This window comes from Mesoplodon mirus (genome assembly GCF_964341445.2).
Source record: "Mesoplodon mirus genome assembly, chromosome: 15".
Classification (NCBI taxonomy): Eukaryota; Metazoa; Chordata; class Mammalia; order Artiodactyla; family Ziphiidae; genus Mesoplodon; species Mesoplodon mirus.
In genome coordinates, this window is record NC_138991.1 from 32,286,544 (window position 1) to 32,311,850 (window position 25,307).

The 25,307-nt window shown below is 43.3% G+C and overlaps 1 protein-coding gene across 2 annotated transcripts in view; it reads left to right on the plus strand.

Annotated features, from left to right (window-relative positions):
- LMTK2 (lemur tyrosine kinase 2) overlaps positions 1–25,307 on the plus strand; it is an 80,388-nt gene that overhangs the window by 35,529 nt on the left and 19,552 nt on the right. For both annotated transcript variants that reach the window (XM_082600371.1, XM_082600372.1), the window contains exons 5-9: positions 2,062–2,180; positions 6,982–7,069; positions 16,810–16,946; positions 23,830–23,914; positions 24,850–24,971. In XM_082600371.1, the coding sequence (XP_082456497.1) occupies positions 2,062–2,180; positions 6,982–7,069; positions 16,810–16,946; positions 23,830–23,914; positions 24,850–24,971 (551 nt within the window). The remainder of the gene's footprint in view (positions 1–2,061; positions 2,181–6,981; positions 7,070–16,809; positions 16,947–23,829; positions 23,915–24,849; positions 24,972–25,307) is intronic.

Here is a 25,307-nt window from a genome sequence, read left to right on the forward strand (position 1 = left end):
ATGGAGGCTGGGAGAATTAGGACCCAGCAGCATGCAGTCCATGGTGTCCTCAAAAGATTCAGTCCTTGTGACCTCAGAAGGGCCATGTCACATCCTCACGTGTGGTGGGTTCCAGGGAGAAACTGGAGATAGCACATTTAGATAGCTCTGTTGAGGAGTTTTAATCTAAAAGGGAACAGAGAAATTATGAGCTGTTTGGGCCCATCCAAGGGCCAAGGGAAGGTTTTCTGATTGTTTTTTTTTATAGTATATGCTGCTATTTTAGCATGTATATATGGGAGGGGGGACTGATACTGTGGGAGGGGGTGTAAGTGTAGAAGGGATCCATAGCATTTTTATAGGACTTGGTCTTAGGCACAGGGACAGTTTTTCTCCTGAAATGGGAGCAGAAACAGGATGTGTACACAGGTGCAGGTGGATTTGGTGTTAAAATGAGCAGGTTCACTTCTGATCATTTTATTCAGTAAACAGGAGGCCCGTTTGAAATGCAGGAGTGAAAAGATGTACATGAAGTTTGAACAGGAGGAGAAGGTGGGAAAGTATATCAGCTGGGGAAATGGGGGTGGTGGTGAGCAGTGCTGAGGACCCTCACAGATTTAAAATGAGACCACTCATCATGGCTTTTGTCTACTTTTGATGCTTTTTATTGTAGGTAAGTAGATGGATTTAAGCAGCACTGAGGCTTGGCTGAGCTAATAGACCTCAGTGAGAGGGCGCAGGGGTGATGGGAGTGAAGGGTCGTGGGCTTTAAGCTGTCAGGGAGGGGAGCGGGGCCTGTAGTCAGGACAGGAGGGTGGAAAAGCGGGATCATTAGTGGATTGGGGGGCAAACTGTGCACTTGTTGGATTAGACTGTTGAAGTAAGTGAGCTGGAAATCGAAGGACGGGTAGAGAAGAAGTTACAATTCAAGGTTTTGGACATAACATAATTACTAGCTAGGTCTAGACCCCTGGGAGTGTTTGCTGAGATGGGGTCATAGGAAAGATGAGCGGGAGTGAGGTCAGAAAACTGAGAGATCCCGGTGTTGAGTGAATAGTCCCTGCATACGTTGCCCTCCAAGGATGACAACAGTGCTGGCGACAGAGAGAGAGAGACGGTGAGCCAGATCATTGCACTGGTCCCCTAGTCATTCTCCCCTCTTTGCAAATCGACACCATGGATGTGTTAGGCTTGTTATATCTGTGCAAACTGGTTATTTGAAACAGAGAATATGGCTTAGTTAATTATCAGAGTTTCCTGTTCTATGCATTTTTCTGCCCTTATATTCCTAATATAACATTAAATTCTGTTCAGGTACTTATTCTCTATTTTCATTCTCTATTTTAATAAAATTAATCTATTTTATAAAAATATAAGAAACCTATTTTAAAAGGAAGCCTTTTAGTTTTGACCATTCTCAAATTAGATAAAAATCTTTACTTCATCATCATTTTCATCTTAAATATTGTATTTTGGAGTGCCTTTGTATTGTCCTATATTAATACTTAATATATCACTTGTAGCTTGTTCTTATTTTCATTCACATTTTGTGTTCTGTTAATTTCAGTGGAGTGTTTTTTCCCTGTGTTTTGACAGAAGCTTTAGTACAAGATAAAGGCCTGGAATAACTGGCATGCCATGGATTTTTAAAGCTATAATGCAATGATAGTTTGTACACTGGCTGTCTGTCAGTTTACTTTGTCCTATGTGAAGTAGACATAACAAAATAACACAACTCAGTTGAAGTGTTTTTGAGAAATATTTGGGTTATATTTGAACCAAACTAATAAATTACTCTTCTGTAATGTCATTGGCAATTTCTGTTAAAGTATAAAACATTTTTAAGTAAATAGAAAAGAAGTACATATAAATATATGAATGTTGTAAACATCTGATGAATGTTTTAAAACTTAAGGAAAATATTTTAGCTTTCCAAGCTTTTTGTGAGGTAGAATTTAAAATAATAGAAAGCCATCTGACTGTTGCTTAATTTGTTTTCTTGTATTCCATTTCCTGGTAAGTGTAACATACATCTTTATCATGTTGATGGAAGTGAAGTGAAAAACTATTCTTTGGTTTTAGGTGCTCCTTGGAGAGATCTACACGGGCACTAGTGTAGTGAGAGTAATAGTGAAGGAGTTAAAAGCAAGTGCGAGCCCAAAGGAACACGATACTTTTTTGAAAAATGGAGAACCATACTCGTAAGTAAACTATAATGAATGTTTTGTAAACATGGTCTGTGGTCTGTTGAAAATCAGGTGTTTAAAACGCCTTTGGGATTTCTGCTTGTAAAATACAAAATTTAAATAAGATCCAGAGTCTCATAGCATAAGACCCAAAATGTCCAGGTTTCAGCTGAAATCACTCATCTTTGCAAGAACCAAGAGAACTCAACTAAGTAAGAAAAGACAACAGATGGTGGGAATGTAAATTGGTGCAGTCACTATGGAAAACAGTATGGAGATTCCTCAAAAAACTAAGTGTAGAGTTGCCAAATGGTCCAGCAATCCCACTCCTGGTCAGGTACCCAGACAAAACTCTAATTTCAAAGAGATACATGCACCCCTCTGTTCATAGTAGCACTATTCACAATAGCCAAGACATAGAAACAACCTAAATGTCCATCGACAGAGGAATGGATAAAGAAGATGTGGTACGTTACATATAACGGAATACTACTCAGCCATAAAAAAGAATGAAATAATGCCATTTGCAGCAACATGGATGAACCTAGAGATAATCAAACTAAGTGAAGTAAGTCAGACAGAGAAAGACAAATATCATATGATATCACTTATATGTGGAAGCTAAAATATGACACAAATGAACTTGTTTACAAAACAGAAACAGACTCACAGATATAGAGAATAGGCATGTGGTTACCAAGTGGGAGGGGGGCCAGAGTAGGGATAGACTGGGAGTTTGGGATTAGCAGATCCACGCTGTTATATATAGAATGGATGAACAAGGTCCTACTGTTACAGCACAGGGAACTATATTCAATATCCTATGATAAACCATAATGTAAAAGAATATGAAAAAGAATATATATACATTTACAACTGAATCACTTTGCTGTACAGTACAAATTAGCACAACACTGTAAATCAACTATACTTCAATAAAATAAACACACACACACAAAAGAAAAGACAACAGATACCAACACCAAGATGACAGAGGTGTTAGGATTATCTGACAAGGATTTTATAGCAGCTGTTGTAAAAATGCTTCAATGAGCAATAAATTATAGTACCCTGGGACTTCCCTTGTGGCACAGTTGTTAAGAATCTGCCTGCCAGTGCAGGGGACACGGGTTTGAGCCCTGGTCTGGGAAGATCCCACATGCCGTGGAGCAACTAAGCAACTACTGAAGCCCACATGCCTAGAGCCCATGCTCTGCAAGAAGAGAAGCCACTGCAGTGAGAAGCCCATGCACTGCAACAAAGAGTAGCCCTCATTCGCCGCAACTAGAGAAAGCCCGCCCACAGCAACGGAGACCCAACATAGCCAAAAATAAAATAAATAAATAAATTTATATTAAAAAAAATTATAGTACCCTTGAAACAAATGAAGAAAACAAAGTTTCAGCAAAGACATAGACTACATAAAGAAGACCAAAGTGGACACTTTAGAACTGAAAAATATAATAAACAAAGTAAAAACTCAGTGGATGAGTTCAATAGCAGAATGGAGAGGACAGAGGAAAAAGTCAGTGAAGTTGAAGATAAAACAATAAATATAACCCAGTTCAAACGACAAAAATAAAATAGGTTTAAAAAAATGAAAAGTGCCTCAGGGACTTGGGGGACTTGAACAAAAGATCAAGACATCCCAGATTGTAAGGAGATAGAAAGTGGATAGAAAAAGTATTTGAAGAGATATTAACTGGAAAATGTTCCACATTTTGAAAAGACAGACCTACAGATTCATAAGTTGATCAAATCTCAAACAGGATAAACCCAAAGAAATTCATGCCAACACACATCATAATCAAAGTTCTGAAAATGAAAGACAGAAAAATCTCAAAAGCAGGGAGAAAGAAACACCACCTCACCTGTAGGGGGGTTACATTGAAAAGAGGACAAGTCTCAAATCAATAACCTAAGCTCATACTTTAAAGGACCAAAAAAAGAGGAGCAAGATGAGCTCAAAGCAAACAGAAGGAGTAGATATTAAAGATAAGAGCAGAGGTCGATAAAATTGAAAACAGAAAAACAGTAGATAAAAATCATTGAAACATAAAGTTGGCTGTTTGGAAAGTTAATAAAATTGACAAACCTCTAACAAGACTGACAGAATAAAAGAGAGAAGACACAGATTCCTAATATCAGGAATGAAAGAGACCCTACAGACATCAAAAGGATAATAAGGGACAAACAGCTCTACGTATATATATATATATTTGACAACTTAGATGAAATGAACCAATTACTCAAAAAGCACAAACCACCACAACTCACCCAATATGAAATAGGTTATTTGAATAGACCTATAATCATTGAAATGGAGTTTGCAACTTAAAAACTCTCAAAAAAATCCCCTAGAACTAGTAAGAGAATTCAGCAAGGTTGCAGGATGCATGATCAGCATACAAAAGTCAGTTTTATTTCTGTGTACTATCAGTGACCATGTGGAAACCAACTTTTAAATAAAATAACTTTTATATTCACTCAAAAACAGAAAAGAAATACTTAAGTACATGTACAGGACTTGTATGCTGAAAACTATAGAAACTGGTGAAAGAAATCAAGGTCTAAATAAACGAAGAGACATACCATATTCATGGGTTGGAAGATTCGTGAAGATGTCCGTTCTTCCCAGTCAGATTCCTGCAGTTCCTATCAAAATCCCAGCAAGATCTTAAAAACCTATATACAAGATTATTCTAAAATTATATATAAAGGCAAAAGTAGAATAGCCAAAACAATTATGAAAAATAAGAATAAAAATTGGAGGAATCATTTGACCCAATTTCAAGACCTCTTATATAGCTACATAAGTAGGACTGTGTTTTTGGCAGAGAGATAGACAAAACTCAACAGTAAAAAACAAAATAAACAATCCAAGAGACATCAAGTGACACCAGAGAGGATCTATGGATAGCAATGAAAAGATCAACATCATTAACTAAGGTAATTACAATCATGATGAGAGACCACTTCACAAGTATTAGGAAAGCTAAAATAAAATAGCAACAATACCAGATGCTGGTGAGGATGTGGAGAAACTGGATCTCTCACACATTGCTGGTGGGAATGTAAAATGGTGCAGCCACTTTGGAAAACAGTTTGACAGTTTGTTAAAAAACTAAACATATGCTTACCACTGTATGTATTAGTCAACGTTCTCCAGAGAAACAGAGCCGGTAGAATCTGTAGATAGATAGATAGGTGGATGGATGGATGGATAGATAGATAGATAGATAGATGAATGGATAGAGGGATGGATGGATGGATAGAGAGGTAGAGAGAGGGATGGATGGATGGATGGATGGATGGATAGTGAGAGAGAGAGAGATGGATAGATAGGTAATTTATTTTAGGGAAATGGCTCATGCAGTTACGGAGACTGGCAAGTCTGCAGGGTGGACCAGCAGGCTGGAGACCCAGAGCAGAGCCACTGTTCAGTTCATGTCCAAAGGCCATCTGCTGGCAGAATTCCTTCTTCACTGGGTGAGGCTAGTCTTTGTTCTTTGGACAAAGCCCACCCACATTTTGGAGCACCATCTGCTTTTACTGAAAGTCCACTGATTCAAATGATGATCTCATCCAAAAACACCCTCACAGAAGTGTCCAGAATAATGTTTGAACAAATATCTGCACTGTGGCTCAGACAAGTTGACAGAAAATTAACCATCACATCTTGTAACCCAGCTGTTGCACTCCTAGGCATTTATCGCATAGAAATGAAAACTTATTTCCATACAGAATCTCTTGTGTGATTATCTATAGCAGCTTTATTTATAGTAGCCTCAAACTGGAAAAACTAAAATGCCCTCCATAGGTGACCGGTTAAACAAACTATGGTCCATCCAGCCATGGAATCCTGCTCAGCAGTAGAAGGGAAGGGACTGCTGATGCAGGCAGTGACTCGGGTAATCTGGAGGGCATTGTGTTGAGTGAAAAAATCAATCTCAGAAGGCCACATACTGTGTGATTTCATTTACATAGTATTCTCAAAATGAGAACATTATAGAAAAGGAGACCAGATTCGTGGTTGCCAGGGCTGAGGAATGGTTGGGGGTGGCGGCGGTGTGACTATAAAGGGGTAGCAGAAAGGGGTAGCATGGGAGATCTTCGTGGTGGGGGGCAGTTCTGCATTTCTGTTGAGTGGTGGTTGCACAAATCCACACATGTTGATAACAGGACTTGCAAGCACACACACACCACACCCTAGTGTCAGGGCCCTAGTTTTGGGATTGCACTGATTGTGTCAGGTGTCACCAGTGGGAAAAACTGGGTGAAGGGGACATGGGACCTCTTTGTACTATCTTTGCAACTTACTCTTAAATCATTATTGCTTCAAAATAAAGTTTTGAAGTTTAAAAAACCATTTTGGCATCTCTTTTTTTTTAAACTTTGTTTTAGACAAAATATTTTCCAAAAAGAGTTTGTGTGTCCTGTGATTTATGAAAATAGTATATAAGCTAGATAGCCTAAGAGGTAACTGAGTATTTTATTATGTGGATTGAAATGCTCATTGAATATAGTTTGCCTTCTTTTAAACGATTCTTCAAAATGATATCTATAAAGTTAAATTACTAAAGTTAAAGATTCTTATGTTAGGAGATGTTTTAATTTGTGAAAATGTTCGCCTGATTGGCTTTGAATTACTTAATCATTACATAACTTAGAATACATCTGTTAAATAGAATCTTATTGTGCTCTTTTCAGTTGATCATATTTAAATCGTTAAGAATGTTAAATTTGCGGTTACTGTTTGAACAATTTTACTAGCCTGCTCCCTCATGAACAATACTATGACTTTTATTTTTACCAGTATTCTTCAACATCCAAATATTCTTCAGTGTGTTGGACAGTGTATAGAAGCAATCCCCTATCTTCTGGTGTTTGAGTTCTGTGACTTGGTAAGTTTTCAGTAGAAATTCAAAGTCAAATATTCAGAAGTTTATACCAAAGTGTTTTTGACAGATAGAAATGCTGGATGAGGGACTGCTTTCACTTCTGTCCCAGCTAGTTAATTCCAAAGAAAAATTATTAATAAACTTGATATATTAGCTTTCAGTGGGTTATATTATAGTAACCCCCCCAAATCTCAGTGGCTGATAAGAGCAAAGTGATTCTCATTGGCTCTGGGTCAGCTTCAGCTCTGTTCCAGGCTATGTTCACCTCTACCCCAGGGTCAGTGTTTTAGTCTATCTGTAGATGCTGGGGAGAAAAACGTGTATTCTGGTGATCTGTACAGTATGTCTGTATGGATCTTTTGGGTCAAGTTTATGAGGCTGTTCAAATCTCCTGTGTCCTTCTGATTTGTGGGGTGGGGGCAGGGACAAAGGGAGCCTGGGTCAGTTTTCTATCAGTTATTGAGAGGCATGTTAAAACTTCCTGCTATGATTATGGATTTTCCTTATTTTTCCTTACAGTTCTAGTTGTTTTGCTTTGTACATTTTGATACCCTGCTGTGTCAGGGATCCAAATTTAGAGTTGATATAACTTCCCTTAATTTGAAACTTTTATCATTATGAATGTAATCTCTTTAAGATTAAAAGCGTTACTGAGGATTAAGTCTGTTTTTATTGATGTTAATTTAGTTATGCCAGCTTTCTTTTGGTTAGAATTTGCCTCGTTTATCTCTTGTCAATCCTCTTCTCTGGTTGACATCTCTTGTAAATAGCTTACGGTTAGAATTTTATTAACCTGTCAGTCTCGGTCACTTAACGTGGAACAGGTCATCCATTTATGTTTATTGTACCTATGAGATATTTGGAATGTTATGTGCCTGTTGTGTATTATGTTTCTTACCCGTTTCAACTTTTCTTTTTTGCTTTTTTTCTAGCTTCTTTTAGATTCTTGAATTTTTTTGTTTGTTTCAGTTTTCCCCATCTACTATTTTAGATACTGTTTCTTAATTTTGTGTATGGTTACACTAGAAGTTACAACATGCATATTTAGTGTAACAAGGTCTAAAATTAATCAATATTTTAACCCTTCTCCAGAGATGCTGGGACCTCATAAAGCTCTCTCTCCATGTAAAGAAACCAGAGTTAATCCTACTTTTCTGTGCCCTCCCCACATTTTCCCCTGTCATGGAGGGTGCTTCCTGATTGAACACTTGGTGTAGAAAGGCAGCGTGCTGTTCTCAAGGGACCCAGAGAGAAAACTGGCCGTTGTCCTCTAGGTCTCCTACTTAGAGGGAGCAGACACATGATAATTGCCATTTAGCCTGATTATTTAATAGAGGCACGAGAGCGAAGAGGAAGGAGTTCGCAGGGATGTTTCTCATAGTTTTATTGCGTAGCTGGTTTTGATGATCTCAGAATTATCAGAGCTATGGTATGTATGATCTTTACTTATCATAATATGAAAATAACTCCTTTTAGTCTAGCTCTTGGTGACCAGTATGATGGGTGACACAGCAGGTGAGGAAAGAAGACCAAAGATGCATTTTTATGTGACGAGACAAGTCTGCTTGTCAGAGTTCTGCTTTTCTGAGACATTTAATGGTATCTTCTTTGGGTCCCTAAGCTCCTGATATTGATTATAAATAACAATGGGAACGTTTTTCATGAGTGACTGTAACAGAAATAACAGCAGGAATCACCATCTTCTTGAAGTAGCATGTTTCCAGGCTAATCGAGGTGGTTTATAAAACTAGCTCGTGTACTTGGCATTTTCTTATTCTTTACCCTGTTTGTCCATTCCTGAAAGTTTTACTAGACAATGTTGTTGTTTTTCCTGGAATAGTAAAAGCTTAGTGTTTTCTTCTAAGTGGGTTCAGGTAATGGGTTTAGTTTTAGTGCTGTTCTAATTTGTTTTTGCTTTTGGGTTTTTTTTAATTTTTTATTTATTTATTTTTGGCTACGTTGGGTCTTGGTTGCTAAGCGTGGGTTTTCTCTAGTTGTGGCGAGCAGGGGCTACTCTCATTGCGGTGGCTTCTCTTGTTGTGGAGCATGGGCTCTAGGCGCGAGGGCTTCAGTAGTTGTGGCACATGGGCTCAGTAGTTGTAGCTCTAGAGCGCAGGCTCAGTAGTTGTGGCTCATGGGCTTAGTTGCTCCACGGCATGTGGGATCTTCCTGGACCAGGGCTCGAACCCGTGTCCCCTGCCTTGGCAGGCGGATTCTTAACCACTGTGCCACCAGGGAAGCCCTCTAATTTGTTGTTTGTTTTTGTTTTTGGTTTGTTTTTTTTTGTTTTTGTTTTTTTTGCTGTATGCGGACCTCTCACTGCTGTGGCCTCTCCCGTTGTGGAGCACAGGCTCTGGACGCACAGGCTCAGCAGCCATGGCTCACGGGTCCAGCCGCTCCGTGGCATGTGGGATCCTCCCGGACCGGGGCACGAACCCGCGTCCCCTGCATCGGCAGGCGGACTCTCAACCACTGCGCCACCAGGGAAGCCCCTCTAATTTGTTTTTAAATGAAGCTGCCTTGTTTTCTTGGGAATAGTTTATACCTCATAATGAAACACTAAGAGGGCTTCCCTGGCCCTGCAGTTAGGTCCTCGGGGCTCAGTGTGTGCAGAGACTAGGTAGCAGAAACAGTCAGCTCGTGTCAGGCCCGTGAGCCATAGAGGTGCCTTCCAGCCTGAACTGCAGGGACGTTCCCAGCACACCCCAAAGCCTGGCTTCACCTGAGCCCTGCTCCCAGCCTGGATGGCCCAGAACCCTCCCAGAAAGAGGCCAGACTGAGCAGAGGGGCGTCATTCAGGGCAAAAGCACCTTCTGGCCAGGGTCCAGAGGCCAGAGGCCTGTAGCCCAGGATTGGTAATCAGCAGCTGCAGCCACAGTGAAAGGAGCCACTATCTTCACATGTTCTTAGTAGGTCAGGAGCTATTGAGTGAATGTTGGCCTTTTCCGTCGTCACCAGGCAGTGATCATGCTCAGTGATAACATCTTTTAAGGAGAAAGGAGAGAATATTTTCACACTTACTTAAGTCATTCCTTGTGAGATGGAATTACCAGTCTCTGAAAAGCACTTTATCTTAGAATTTTTATGAAAGAAAATGAAAACTCTTCTGAGTTTGGTAGCTGGACCAGGGTCACCGCTGTGTACTGCCGATGGTGCAGTGTTCGTGAGGGGAGAGATCACTGCAGGGTGTGGTGTGTAACTTGTGGCCACCGTGCTCTCACATGTCTGTGCGGGCAAGATTGTTCGGGGGTAAGGGTCACTCAGCAGAAATGTGTGAGCACCTGTTGAGTACAAAGAGCTGTGCCCAGTGCTCTCAGGAACACGGGTGAGTCACCCTGATCCTGCCCTTTCTGCCTATAGAGCCGAGCGGGCCTGCCTTCAGGTGCCGGTCCTGCCACTTACTTGTGTATCACCTCGGAGAGTTACCTGACCTCTTTAAGCCTCAGTGTAGGCATCTGTAAAATGGGAGTGATACTGCCCACCCTGTAGGCATAGTAGGTGCTCAGGAAGTAGTAGTTATTTTTATTCATTTTTAGTTTCTTAATTGATCATAATTTAAAGCTTTGAGTAGTTCTGTGTAGCAATTCTAACTAGGCTCACTGGCTCCTTTGGGAAGGCTTCACAAAAGAAGTGGCATTTGGTCTGAGTGTGGACAGGTGGGTGGATGGACTTTCCTCTGCAGGAAAGGGTCACAGGAACAGCGTGAGCCAGGCAGGGAAGCTCAACTGTGCATGTGGACCGGGGCGGGGGGGGCGATGGATGGTCCCACAGTGGGTGGCGTGGGGACCAGGTGAGAGAGCACCGCGTTAGGAGAGGCTGGTTGGCATCCGCTGGGAAAGATCAGCTGGAAAGGTGACAAGCCGAGACCAACTACTTGGAGGCCAGACTGCAGGCCCAGGTGATAAAGACAAGGAAGTAGATCACCTCCACTCCGTCTTATCTCCCATGACAGTCAGCAGTTTCTTCAGTCACCAGACTCCGAAGCAAGAGATGATAGTCTTGGGCTTCCCTGGTGGCTCAGTGGTTGAGAGTCCACCTGCCGATGCAGGGGACACGGGTTCGTGCCCCGGTCCGGGAAGATCCCACATGCCGCGGAGCGGCTGGGCCCGTGAGCCATGGCCGCTGGGCCTGCGCATCCGGAGCCTGTGCTCCGCAACGGGAGAGGCCACAACAGTGAGAGGCCCGCATACCACAAAAAAAAAAAAAAAAAAGATGATAGTCTTTCCTTTGCAAGGGAGCGATCCTGGTGTCGTGTGCAGATTTCCACAGTCCTCTGCGGGCCGGGCTTGCTTCAGCCGCTCAGGAGAGGCAGGGATGCAGGGTCCCGGGCTCCCAGGGCTGTGGGAAGCTTGGCCGCTGCCCGCACAGGGGTGGTGGTGTGAGGAGGGAGGGCTCCGACCTGTGCCAGGCCTTGTGCTGGGCCTGAGGTGTTTGCTTCTCCTTCACTGAGTCTTCTTGACTCAGTCTTCTTCGTTTTACAGATTAGAAAACCGGGCTGCAAAAGATGAAGGGCCTCTTGGGGCCATACCCATGCCCAACCTCAGGACCAGGCTTTCTGTCTTCTCTTCTTTGGTTAATTGACTTGCTTGATGTCACATGATTGCTTATGGCAAAGTGGGGATTTTAACTGATGACTTAATTTTATTCTATGTACTTCTATATCAGGTAGTTTAATGGCTGTACATTTGTCTTCCACCAGTGGGAAGCCTCCATTTTTGAATTGGCCTTTTGTACAGAAAATGCCTAGTCCATGTCCGTGTCTTATTTGTAAATGAGTTCGTTACATAAGCCCATGCACTGGGACCCTCCCAGGCATACAGAGATGGGTAATGTGTCCCTGCCACTCGGGAGCGGGAGTAGAAAAGAAAGGACATGGGCTTACCGTGGAACAGAGGTGCATATAGACGGTGTCTCTCACTCGGAGCCAGCAAGAGGGACACATGCAGAGCAATGACACGGCATCATCAGGCTTGGAAGGGGGGCGGCTGGTGGGGGCGGCACATCCCCGGTCCCCGGGCCCTGCCAGTGGCTCCCCTTCCCCACACGTGGCTGCTGCCCTGGGCCCCGAGGCCCTGGCTCTTTGTGAAAATAGATCCGGGCCTTGGTGATGGGTTGGATGTGGGCGTCTAGAGAGAGAGCAAACTCGAAGAATGAGGACTTTGGTTTTGGCCTGATCCACTGGGAAAGCGGTGACGCCATTTCCTGAGATGGAGCAGATCGTCGGAGCTTTGCACTGGGCGTGTTAGGTTTGAGGTGCCTCTCAGGGCATCTAGGGAAGGGTGTCGAGTCCGCAGCTGGACAGATGAGTCTGGGGCTCAGGAGGTGGAGGGGTCTGAGCCGGAGAAATGTATGAGAGGTGATTTTCAAAGCCACAGGGTGATAGAGTCACCCGGGAATGAGTGTCACGGTGAGGAGGGATGAGGACCACAGACAGAGCCCTGGACGTGCCGACGCCTACAGACCAGTAAGAGGGGGAAGGTCCAGCACAGGGGCCCCAGCAAGGAGTGGCCAGTGAGCTCGGAAGAAAGCCAGGAGACCGGTGGGGAAGGAAGGAACGGGCCCCTCACTTGGTCCTGCCCAGCAGGAGCAGCTAGAGCCCAGCCTATTGGGGGGCGAGGGGTTCGAGAGAGATTGGGGGGCCAGGAGGCAGGCCAGCCAGCGCAGACCCGGCTTTTGAGGCGTCTGTCCGTGAAGAGGGGAGGGAAGTGGGGTGGGAGCGGGAACTGGGTTTGGAGGCAGAGGGGCGCTTGCTGATTCTTTGTGGGATTCACCTGAGAGGTATTTGAGCAGAGAAGGGATGGGCTCAGGGAGAATAATCCGTGATAACAGAAGGTGCTGTGCAGGTGTGGATGTTGGGGGGCGGGGCGGGACTCGAGTGGTGGAGGGAAAAGTAGGTGCAGTCAGAGGGCTTGAGGGAGTTAAGAAACCCTCAGGCTGGGGGCGTTCCCAGGGCTCCCGCCCTACCTCCCTGTTTCATTTTGTCAGTGGACACCCAGCACGCGGCTGTGGCTGCCATTCTTTCCTCCTTTCACTCAGATTTTTTTTTGTTTTAATCTTTAAAATTTTGGCTGCATTGGGTCTTCACTGCCGTGCGCGGGCTTTCTCTAGTTGTAGCGAGCGGGGGCTACTCTTTGTTGCGGAGTGCAGGCTTCTCACTGCGGTGGCTTCTCTTGCTGCAGAGCACGGGCTCTAGGTGTGCGGCCTTCAGTAGTTGCGGCACGCGGGCTCAGTAGTTGTGGCTCACGGGCTCTAGAGCACAGGTTCAGTAGTTGTGGAGCACAGGTTCAGTAGTTGTGGCTCACGGGCTTAGTTGCTCCACGGCATGTGGAATCTTCCCGGAACAGGGCTCGAACCCGTTTCCCCTGCATTGGCAGACAAATTCTTAACCACTGCGCCACCAGGGAAGTCCTCAGATTTTTGTTTAAAAACATAAATTTTCCTCCCAAATCCTTCTATTAAATGTGTAAACAACTAATTTTTCAGTTACAAAGCTATTTACTTGTTGGGTTTTTACATTGTGTTGGAATTAATTCATTGTTCTCAGTGTCCTGCGAAAAGCTGGACGAAGCCCTCATGGCAGCTGATGCTGGGATTTAAGAGGACCCTTGTGAGTAACCATCTAAAGGTCTTCGAGTGACTCATTCCAAGAAGTCGGCCAAGGGGCTGCTCTGGTATCTGAGATCTTAGTATAAGCACTTTGCTGCCATCTAGTGTCATACATTTTTCTTTTCGAGTATTTTGCAGAGGGGCGCAGTTTGGGGAGGATCTGAGAAATTTTTAAAACTTGGATAAAGGAAACTTTATTTTAGTTCAGAATACATTGCTGTTCTCAGTGTTTTTCTCTTCAAATAATGGACCAAAGTAATAATCCCTGTCTACTCACTAGGCATTATTAAAACATAAATAAAATAAGCCAGATATCTAAATACAGCTTTATCTGTTTTGGATAGAATGAGTCAATTTTTAGTACTTATATAATATAAAATTTTTTTCTGTACTTAAAGATTTTATGCTGATTTTTCTTTCAAATGGTGGTGCCAGGAGAGCTCTGAGGCTCTTTCTAGAACATAGAAAGACTCCCTCTCAACCCATCACAGGTCTCATCCTTGCGAAACAGTCATGGGCTCCTCAGTAATCGCTCATGTTTACTCCGCAGGTTAGAGACGTCTTTTCCGGGGTCGCGCTCACTTTGCGCCCCCCCAGTGCGGGTTGGGAGAGGCTTTTAGTTTTTGCCAAGTTGGAAACTTTCAGAGCGTTAGCAGTCTGAAGCAAAATCCCCTTCTGTTTATTATACTTTATCTTCTAGTGAGATCTGGGGAGTGGCCTGTTGTGGGGAGAAGATAACTTTAGAACAGTGAGTGGTAAGGAATATGCTTTAGGTAACCTTGAAAAATAGCTACACCCACTCTACCATTCCTGCCTTCATGGCCAAAGTCACTTGGGAAGTACTTGCTGTTTGCCCGAAGCTTCTGTTTGTTTTGAGAAGTGGCCAGATGCAGCACAGCATAATCCTGCTTTTGTGTGAGGGTAGTTTTTTCCTTAGATGGATATTGCAAGAAAGGGGTTAGACAGATGCATTTAAGTGGTCATTTCCCTGGTAATGTAAATAAGCTTCAGCTCTTTGTTTTCATATTTCGTTTCCATATGAGCTGCCTTATGAAAATCCCATTAGCCTGTAGCCTGGTGGTTTTTGCTGGAGTTTTCCTGGGTTAATTTAATTGTCGCCCAAAGCTGGGTTTATTCCCACCACTCCCATGCTGGACAGAGCCTAGCCTGGGTGAAGGTGGGGTTGGCACGGGGAGGGGCATGTATTTTTAAAGGGGAAGAAAAGGTTTCTGTTTCTCCGCTGGAGCAGCTTGTAATTGCTAGGGGAGCAAAAAGGGAAAGCACCACATTCGCAAAGAAATAGGAGGACAGCGACGTGGGCGAGCACACACCTTGGTCCCGAGGGGAGCAGCTGCTGCCCTGGCAGAGCAGTTCACTGAGTTTGGGAGACTCCTCCACAGCTGAGTGATTGACTTGAATTTGCTGGACACTCATTCTTACAGAATAATCGATTTGATCTACATACTAATTTGGTTCACTCACCAAATAGAATTTTCTTGACAAGTTGGTAAACTGTAGAAGTGCAGCCCCACTGTTTGTTAGCTCTGTGGCCTTGGGCAAAGTTCTTAACCTCCCGAAGCCTATTCCACATCTGGAAAGTGTTTTAAATTGTGAGAGTTATTTGAGGGTAGCAGGTGTGGAAACTCCCAGAACAGTGCTTGGCAAACGTTCGAAAGCTCCAGTGGTAACAGTTATTTGATGTCAACATTATTGTTCATATCAAGATGATGGAAACTGGGAATGAAAACGAATTTAGATTCTTGGTGTGGACCTAGAAGTTACATTAGAATGTATTTATTATTCAGTGTGGACAAATGCTAGTAAAGGAATATTGTGTTTTAAAGTTTAATTCTGGGAGGAATTTGCTATCTTCAGTAGCAGTTATAAGAAATGTATCAGGGCTTCCCTGGTGGCGCAGTGGTTGAGAGTCCGCCTGCTGATGCAGGGGACACGGGTTCGTGACCCGGTCCGGGAAGATCCCACATGCCGGAATGGCTGGGCCCGTGAGCCACAGCCGCTGAGCCTGCGCGTCCGGAGCCTGTGCTCTGCAACGGGAGAGGCCACAACAGTGAGAGGCCCGCGTACCACAAAAAAAAAAAAAGAAGAAAAGAAAAAAGAAATGTATCAGAATCTTTAATTAGTTGAGAAAAATTTCCTTCCTCTGGAGTCTTTTTTGACTCAGATATAAAGAAAAGTGAAAGCTGTTGGCTTGCTTTCTAAATTTTATTAACTGATTATATAAAGCTTAAACTTGGAGTTAAATCACATCAATAAATACTTAATCATGTGGTAAGCAGAATGTGGAAGATTGCCTCAAAAGTGTATTTCCCAAAAGAGATACACTATAATCCCCCAAGACATACAGCCCTAAAATTAAAGTCATGAAACAAAAACAGGATAAGATAGGGGAGTCCTGTGCGAATACGTGGGGTACTCGGCATTGAAACACGTGTGCTGGGTGTCTAAATGTGAATTTGCCCATTTTCCTGCCTGTGCTGCTGTCCTTTGGACAGGCTTATTTAAATTAACATAACGAATTTTTCTGGAGTGGCTAGAATGTACTTTCTCGCAGTGGTCTCTGGGCAACACAGGGCCCTGGGGAAGCCGGCAGAGAACTGAAGCAGTTACCGGTGCTGAGTACTTTTTCTTCCTTTTCCACCCATGTTTCTTTCCTCATCTCCCTCTCTGTTGCTCATGAGTGCTTTGGTGGTGGCCTTTGTGATGTGATGTTCTCCTGGAATCCCTGAAGGTGGTGTGAATGGCACTTCTTTTACTCTCCATCTCATCTCTTAGTTACCTGGAAATTTCTGTACTTCTGCACTTAAATTGTGCATTATTGCCAATTTATCTTTTTTAACTGTTGTTGTCTGTGTGTTTATATAACAAAGGTAAACTAATGTTTAATTTAGAATGATCCTAAAAGGAGAATAGTGTTTTCTCTACCATTGAAGTATTTGGTTAGAATTGCTTTTTTGTAATTTCAAACTTGTTCAGGGTGAGATTATTCTTTATTAAGCCCAAATCGAAATAATTTCCAATAAGTAATCTTAGCCATCTCGGTCAGCTGAGGCGTGTGTGGAGATGCCCGTTTGTTCCCCTGGTCCTCTTTGGAAACTGACCTGGGCTGGTTTCCGCAGGGCGATCTGAAGGCTTACCTGCGCGGTGGCGAGCCCGAGCCGGCGCGGGGGGACGCGCAGACCATGCTGCTACAGAGGCTGGCGTGCGAGATCGCGGCGGGGCTGGCGGCCATGCACAAGCGGCACTTCCTGCACAGGTGGGTCCCTCTGCTCACGTGCACCTCCGGCACTGCTGACCCCACAAGTGTGGGAAGAGGCCCTGCAGGAAGCTTAAGGAGGACCAGCTGTAACGTGAACTCTCGATGTATAAACAAGGTGTCCTCTCCTGCCCAGTGTCAGAATAAGGGTTGAGCTGGGCTCCATTTAAACCAATTCCCGGGGAACCGAGTGCCTTAATACAGCCTAAGGCCTAGAAATTAGTCCCAGAATTTCAAAGAATGCAAAAGAGTGCAGAGGGAACAGTTCCGGTCTTGCATCCTCCTCCTGTCAGCTTCAGGCTCTGACTCTACCGCTGGGTTTCACGGTGTGGCCCACCTCCCGTTCCGGAGATGGGGAGAAGGGATCTGAAGGGCTGACATCATCTTCTCATAGAAGGTCACAGCATTGGTCTCCGACCAACGCCACCCAGGCCAGGCTGGGGGTGATCGGGGGTTGTGTGTGAGCAGCACAGTGGTCGGGATAACACGTTCCTGTCCAAGCCTTTCTGTTCCTACTTGAATAACTGCAGCTCTCTGGAGCGCATCGTATCTTGTTCAGATCGTCAATGTAATTTCCGTAATTAAAACAACAAAGGGCTTTGAGTCCTGTCTGAGATGATGATTCTGTGAATAGCCTTTTGAGCTCTGATTTATGTTTAAAATTATTTCTCAGGTCTCTGGACAAACCGGGCAGTGTCTCTTTAGTTGACTTTAAGTCATTTAACTCTTAACAATCCAAAGACCTGAAAAGGAGCACCTGTGTGTACTGATGTGGAGGATGTCTATGAAGTATTATATATTTTTTAAAGCAGGTTGCACAGGAATATATTTATAATATGACAACATTAAAAAAAAACTCTTGTATTTGTAGGTGTGTATGTGTGTGTGTGTGTGTGTGTGTGAACAGACATGGAAAAATACCTATCAAATTCTCAACATTACTTCAGGGTGGGAAGAAGGAAAATTAACATTTTTCTTACACATCTGTCTTGCCTGACTTGCATAGTGAGCAAATCATTCCGATAAAGTGCTTTTTAAGAGACCCAGAAGATCATGAGTTTCTTCAGGCCCAAGGCAGAAACCCTTACACAAAACTTCAAAATATAAAGATCTATTTGTTTTATAATGGAGAAATCTTATATTTTGTTTTTTAACTTCATGACAGGTTAATTCCCAGCATATTTGTATTGTTAATCTTTTGTGAAACACAGATAATTATTACCTAATACTTGGTGTAGGAATTTTTAGATTTTGGAGAATGGAGCATTTAAAAAGAATGTCATATCAGAGTCAGCAACATAAAGTTATCAAAGACAGCTAGAAATTGTGTTTAAAGCCCAAGTCGGTTTCTACTCTTGTATTTTAAAAATTGGCAAAGATGTCAGAGTAAATGTTATCTTCCTGTGAATTTCTTTAGGTTAAAGTTTTACTTAATTTAGAATCTTGTGAACTTTAGAACAAATAAAGTTGATAAATTTACTCATGTGGTTTGGATTTAATTCAGGTGCATAAACTCAAGGTAAAGAAAATTCTTGAAACCATTGACAACTGTTTCATTTTATTTTAAAAAGTAGCCATATTTTATGTAAAATTTCCATTTGGGGCAAAATTTTGTGCTTTATTTTTTTGTTGGTAGCACATCGTAATAGCATCTTTTAAAAATTGAAGTATAGTTGATTTACAGTATTGTGTTAGTTTCACATGTACAGCATAGTGACTCAGTTATATATATATATTTCTTTCAGATTATTTGTCATTATATCAATAGGTTATTATAAGGTATTGAATACATAGTAGCGTATTTTTAAGTTGGACTTTAGAATATTTGTTTGCTAACTCAAAGTCGGACTTTCTGTGTTGGTTGAAAATAGAATATCCTACATGTCCAACTGGAAGCTGATCTAGTAAAGCACCTCCAATTAAATTTTATTTTTACTTATTGTCTAAGAGGAGACGTATGCCTGGGTCTTGGGTAGCCTGTGTTTCTGCAGTCAAACACGTGACATTCGTGAAGGCCGCATAAACAGCAGGAGCTGCCAGTGTGTTATGCTCCACACCATCCTGCCCTGCTGGCCAAGAGCCTGGGACTTCTTGTCCCCAGCCTGTCAGTCTTCCTGAAGGAGCAGCTCCCATGAGAAACCACCAGGTCACTGCAACGAGCTAAGTGCACAGGGCATCCAGCCCGCAGTGTGGGCCTTGTGGTGGCTCACATAGCTGGAGACCTGTGTGACGGTGGCCTTGAGGAGTACCCAGGTGGCAGCTGTGCATGAAAGGACCTCTGTAGGATTTGCCCAGTTTTAAAGTTAAAGTTACTCTCTGCTGAGAAACACCGAGGTGACTAAGTCATCCAGCCCTAAGAGTGTGGGTGTCCAGTGTTACAGGAGCCCAGTGTTCATATAACCCAGCTTACACAGAAGGTACGTGTAAGAGGGTTAGGAAGGACGGCTGTAGACCTGTGGGCTGGCTGTGCTGTGTGTCGGGGAAGAGAAGCATGATGGGCGCTGACTTGAAAAGCAGGGGTGAAAGCTGTCCAGACCCTAAGCAGAGTTGCCTCTTTGTGCCATGTCGGAGTCCTCTTGCCTCAATCCTCTACCTGTATCTCTGTGAGCTGCACCCCACCTTCAAGTGGTAAGTGGCAGAGTCTCTTCACAACCCACGTAAGGATTTTTCTTTTTAAACCTTCGTGGCTGCCAACGGCAGGTTGGTGCTGTTAAGTGGCCTCTCCTCAGCTTTACCAGTGTGAGCCACGTTCCTTAATCCTTCTGAGCCTGTTTCTTCTATGAAATGGGAATAATCTTGCCCTGAAGTGCTCTGGTCAAGATTACATAAGGTAACATGGGCCAAGCCCTAGAAGAGTATTCTGTAACTTTCGGTTGTTTGTTGCTCTTTTTTTTGGTGGGGGGAGGTATGCGGGCCTCTCACTGTTGTGGCCTCTCCCGTTGCGGAGCACAGGCTCCGGATGCGCAGGCCCAGCAGCCATGGCTCATGGGCCCAGCCGCTCCGCGGCATGTGGGATCTTCCCGGACCGGGGTACGAACCCGTGTGCCCTGCATCGGCAGGCGGACTCTCAGCCACTGCGCCACCAGGGAAGCCCGTTTGTTGCTCTTTTGATCAGGAATTCAGGGTCTTTGGGAGACCCTAAGTGGTAACGTAAATAGAGGAGAGGATGGTTTTGGAAGTGGCTCCAGCCACACTGAGCCGTTTCCATGAGAGCAGTCCTCCTGGAGAGGGGTACACTCTCATTCCAGTGGAAGCAGAGAACAAGTGGTGATGCTTCCTTGTGACTCGGGATGGGAAGCTGTTTAGAACCCCTTTCCTCTGTGAACGCACGCTTCCTGTGTCTGGCGGCTCTGCTCACGTGGCTGGGTCCCACTGACAGCTGAGGCCACCTCGAGCGCTGCCAGCCAAGGGGGACGGGGCCAGAGCTTTAGAGCCTTTCAGGGCTGGATCGCTTGGCAGCTTTGCCACTAGACCTGTTTTTCAACTTGAAGGAAGAATATACTGGGTATGTTTGTATTTCCTGACCCAAACCAGCCATTGACGTCAAGAGTTACCTCTGCCATTAAAAAGTTACACTTTTGCGTTTTCCTATTCTTTAGCTTGGCATGTTATTGGCCTTCAGAGAATGTTTATTTTTACTAATTTTGAATTGAATTATATCATCATTTAGAATCTGGATAACACTTCAATGTTTTGAAAACATTTCATATTTAAAAAAAATTTTATTCTTATAAAAACCGTATGAGTTAACCCTTACAGGTTAGCCACCCCCCCTTTTTCTGGCAAGGAAATATGAGGCTCTGATGTGGGAATTGACTTAGCCCGAAGTCACACAGTTCTTAGCGGTGGAGCCAAGACTCGTTCCCAGGTCTCTGACTTTGTGCAGTGCTTTTACCACTGTACTCTGGTGACGGGATGTTTGGGGTAGAGGGAGGGAGCAGGTTTAGAAGAAATTCTCTCAGTCACACCATTGTTTTCCTTCTCATTACCCCTGGTTTTCAGGTAATGAGAAGCACTTCCTCCTTCTCTGAGAGCAACAGTTGAATTGTGTAAGAGTTTCACAATGTCGTTTATAATGAGAGCCGCAGGTCTTTTGCAGGTGTAACTTTTCATCTTTGATCTAAGCTTCTCCTTTCCTGTATCTGAAGACCTGCAGGGAACATGTGCGAGGAGAGAGGCGAGGAGGGAGGCAGCTGGGTGGTCCTGGAGTGGCTCTAGTGGCCTGAGTGGAAGGTGCCAGGGGCTCTGCAGGTGCCCTGCTGGCCTCGCCCTGCTGCCCCGCCATAGATGACACGCACACGCCCCGGCCAGAACGCTGGCACCTAGCTTTTAATTCTGGTCCTAGGACACAGGTGTTGGGGAGGTTGAGAATGATCTGTTGGGGCTTCCCTGGTGGCGCAGCGGTTAAGATCAGCCTGCCAATTCAGGGGACATGGGTTCGAGCCCTGGTCCGGGAGGATCCCACATGCCGCGGAGCCACTAAGCCCGTGCACCACAACTACTGAGCCTGCGCTCTAGAGCCTGCGAGCCACAACTGCTGAGCCCGTTTGCCATAACTACTGAAGCCCACGCACCTAGAGCCTGTGCTGTGCAACAAGAGAAGTCACTTCAGTAAGAAGCCTGTGCACAACGAAGAGTAGCCCCCGCTTGCCACAACTAGAGAAAAGCCCGCGTACAGCAACGAAGACACAGCACAGCCATAAATAAATAAATTCATAAATAAATGGAAAGATCTGTTTGCAGGGGCTCCAGAAATCCTGGTTGGAGGTGCCCAGGGTGTCTGCGGCAGGACCCGCAGGGCCGTACTGGGGCAGCTCTTGGTCCAGAGGGTCAGGCTGCCTTAGAGCCTTGTATTCTCCTGCCCACATGTGGTCCCCCTCCATTTCTTCCTTCACTCCAAAAGACAGGGACCACTTCTCTCCTTGAGATGGGAAGTTTCTACAGGCACGCCTTGTTTTATCACGCTTCGCAGATGCTGCGGTTTTTTATAAATCAAGGGCCTGTGGCAGCCCTTTGCTGAGCAGGTCTGTCAGCACATTTTTCTAACAGCGTTTGCTCACTTCCTGTCTCTGTGTCACACTGTGGTAATTCTCACAATATTTCAGACCTTTTGATTGTTATTATGTTTGTTATGATGATCTGTGATCAGTGATCTTTGATGTTACTTATTGTAATTATTTTGGCATTTTTTAAGCAATAAAGTATTTTTTAGTTAAGGTTTATACATTGTTTTTTCTTTTTTGGACATAATGCTCTTGCACACTCAGTAGACTACAGTGTAGCCTAAACATCACTTTTCTATGCACTAGGAAAGCAAAAAAGTCATGTGACTCGTTTTATTGAGAGATATGCTTTATTGTGGTGGTCTGGAACCAAACCCGCAGCATCTCCCACGTGTGCCTGTGTACTGTCTATAACAGTAGGGGTGTCCCGAGGTTTCCCCAGATGCCTCCACAGGCCTGATGTCTTCTGGATGGTGCACCGTGAAAATACGGCTTGTAAGCATAGTGTAAAGTAGAATTGAACACATCTAACTGGAAGTTGAGATCAGGACATTTATTGAGCAGCAGCTGCATGCACGGCACTGTGCTCTGACTGGTAATAATGGATTGGTGGTGGTGGTTATTGATGGTGAAAGGCGGAAATACTGACCCTGGCAGAGTCACTTCAGTTCTCTGTGCCTCAGTTTCCTTTTCTATAAATGGGGAACATAATAGTGCCCACCTCAAAGGCTTGTCGTGAAGATTAAGTGAGTTAATATGTGTCAGGTGCTTAGAGAAACACCTTGTGTAAAGTGCTTGGCGCACATTAGCCATTATTGTATGATTGGATCAGTGTCGTTGTACACACCAGGCTGTCACTGAAGTGCATCAGCCTTAGCTGTTGCTGTCCTCATTCTCATTATTGTTATATTTCAGACATGTGAGCTTTGGAAATTAAAATCATCGGAAATAAGAATTTGATAAAGTTTTTGGTCTTCTACAGTCATATAAAGACAAACGTTTTAAATTTTGGACTACAGAAATTCAGCTTCTGATTACTTTTATTTGTGATTTAAAACTATAAATTACGTATCCGATTGTATTTTAATTTAGTGGCTTTTTAATTCATGTGCCAATTGATAATTAAAAAGATTCTAAGGGGTAAAGCTGAAATCTAAAAAATGTAATCTGCTGTTTTTATGGGGAAGTTCCTTTAGAAAAAGTAGTTTTTACTTTGCAAATTAGGTGTTTTTGAAAATTAACTTGTTCTTAAATAAACTATATAAGTAAGTTGTTTTAAGTGAGTCTTGAAAATATGCTCTTTGCCTCCCTCTTGGGGAGGTGGAGTTTGGAAGAGATGAGAGTGATTTGGAAAGAGTCTCCTTATAACGCTTGTTTGCATATCTTTGAAAAAGGAGTTAAAAACCAAACATTTTTAATAATGTAGATTATTTTCGGGTGCTTGAAATTGTAACTTTATTCTTCTTTACTTACATTAAAGAGACTACTGCTAGACTATTACTCAGGTAATGCAAGTTATTTTTAAAAATTCAGACAATTTAGCCAACTTAGAATTCTTTCTTGGTAACTCTAAAAATACTAGGAAATGAGCCATAAATCTGGTATTAATGCAGAACAAGGTACGGATATGGTCAGTGTTTAACCTTAGCAGTCAGAGTGATTTACAAAAAAATCTGATCATCTCCATTCTTTAAGTAATTAGGAATATGGTATTACCTTTTTCTGTGAAAAAGGATTTTAAAACACGAATTATTAAGCAGGGAGCTCAGTACACTAACTGATTACTCAAGAAAGCCTTTAGCCATAGCAATTTCATGTCATGTCATCCTGGGTGTTGATTCTCCTTGCTCTCGTGTTCACTTCACTCTTTCTGTTTTCAGTGATTTAGCCCTGCGGAATTGTTTTCTTACCTCGGACTTAAATGTGAAAGTGGGAGATTATGGAATAGGATTCAGCAGGTACAAGGTAAGCCAAAGGTTTAAGGGTCCTCTCCTTGACCTGATTTAATTTCATACTCATGAGGTGGTCATATCACAAAATGCCATGCCTTTTTGGAAAGCGGGGTAAATAATTATTGCTACCTGTATAATAAAATACACGTCATATAAATATTTCTCTGTTACATGTTCAGTAAAATTTCAGCTCAAATTCTGTAAGCTTGGGATTTGGATTTTTAAACTCTGTTACAACTATATCCCCAAAGAAAATAAATGAAGTATGCGAGATTTTTATTTGTGTGTGTTTGCGTAGCCCAGCTGAGTGAGGTGCCATAATGTGGGGCAAAAAAATATCACTCAAATGTAAGTCAGTTCTTTGTCTGCATGGTAGCTCTAGCGTCTTGAGCGCTTGCTGTATACCACCCAGGCACTATGAAGTACTTGCCTGCACGATCTCATGTAATCCTCACTGTAAAGGGAGGTAGGTGTGTCTTCCTGATCTTACGGATCAGGAAGAAGGCTCAGTATGTTTGTTGCTTGCCCAGAGTCACAGAGCTGGTAAATGGTTGAACGTGGACTCAGCCAGTCTGTCTGATTGGAAAGCCTGTGCTCTTACTCATTAACCACCCCACTCCCCTGTTCGGGGATACGGCCCAGCATATTTTACAAGATGTTTTGCTCAGAGTCTGTGTTCTGTGCATCAGACACGGCGTACCTTCCTTTTCCAGGAAGGATGACTGAGCAAACATTCATGGCTCAGAGACCAGCTCATGAGGCCCAGGAGGCTTCAGGGAAACCCTCACCCACCTTCTGCCCAGAAAGTCGGTCTCATGCCGCCTTCTTTTTCTGACATGTTTTTTTGGGGTGGAGTTTGTGTTTTCTGAGAATGACCTAGAATTAAATCATTGAGCTCACTAAAAGTGTTATAAAATTCAAAATTCTGTATGCTTTCTAACAAAACAGGAGGATTATATTGAAACAGATGATAAAAAATTTTTCCCTCTGCGATGGACTGCTCCAGAATTAGTAACCAGCTTTCAAGACAGACTACTAACTGCAGATCAAACTAAGTATAGTAATATCTGGTATGTATTGATTTATCATTCTGTTAGGCTTTTGTTGTTAGCAAAGTCCTGACTTCTTTCTTCTCAAGTACTTTCTTAAGGGAAGGTAATTGAATAAGACGGAGGAACACCAGAGTGCCTGATGGTGTGAAAAAAAACAATTTATTGACATCATAGCAATTATCACAGTTGCCATGATGCAGTTAACTTTTCTCTTACCCATTTGACAGTAATAATCTCCATAAAAGCAGGAACCAAGGCTATTTTCTTTGCCTACTACAAGGCCTGGCTTATAATAGATGTTTAGTAAATATTTATTGAAGTGAATGAAAAAACAGAAAGGTTTGGACCATTATG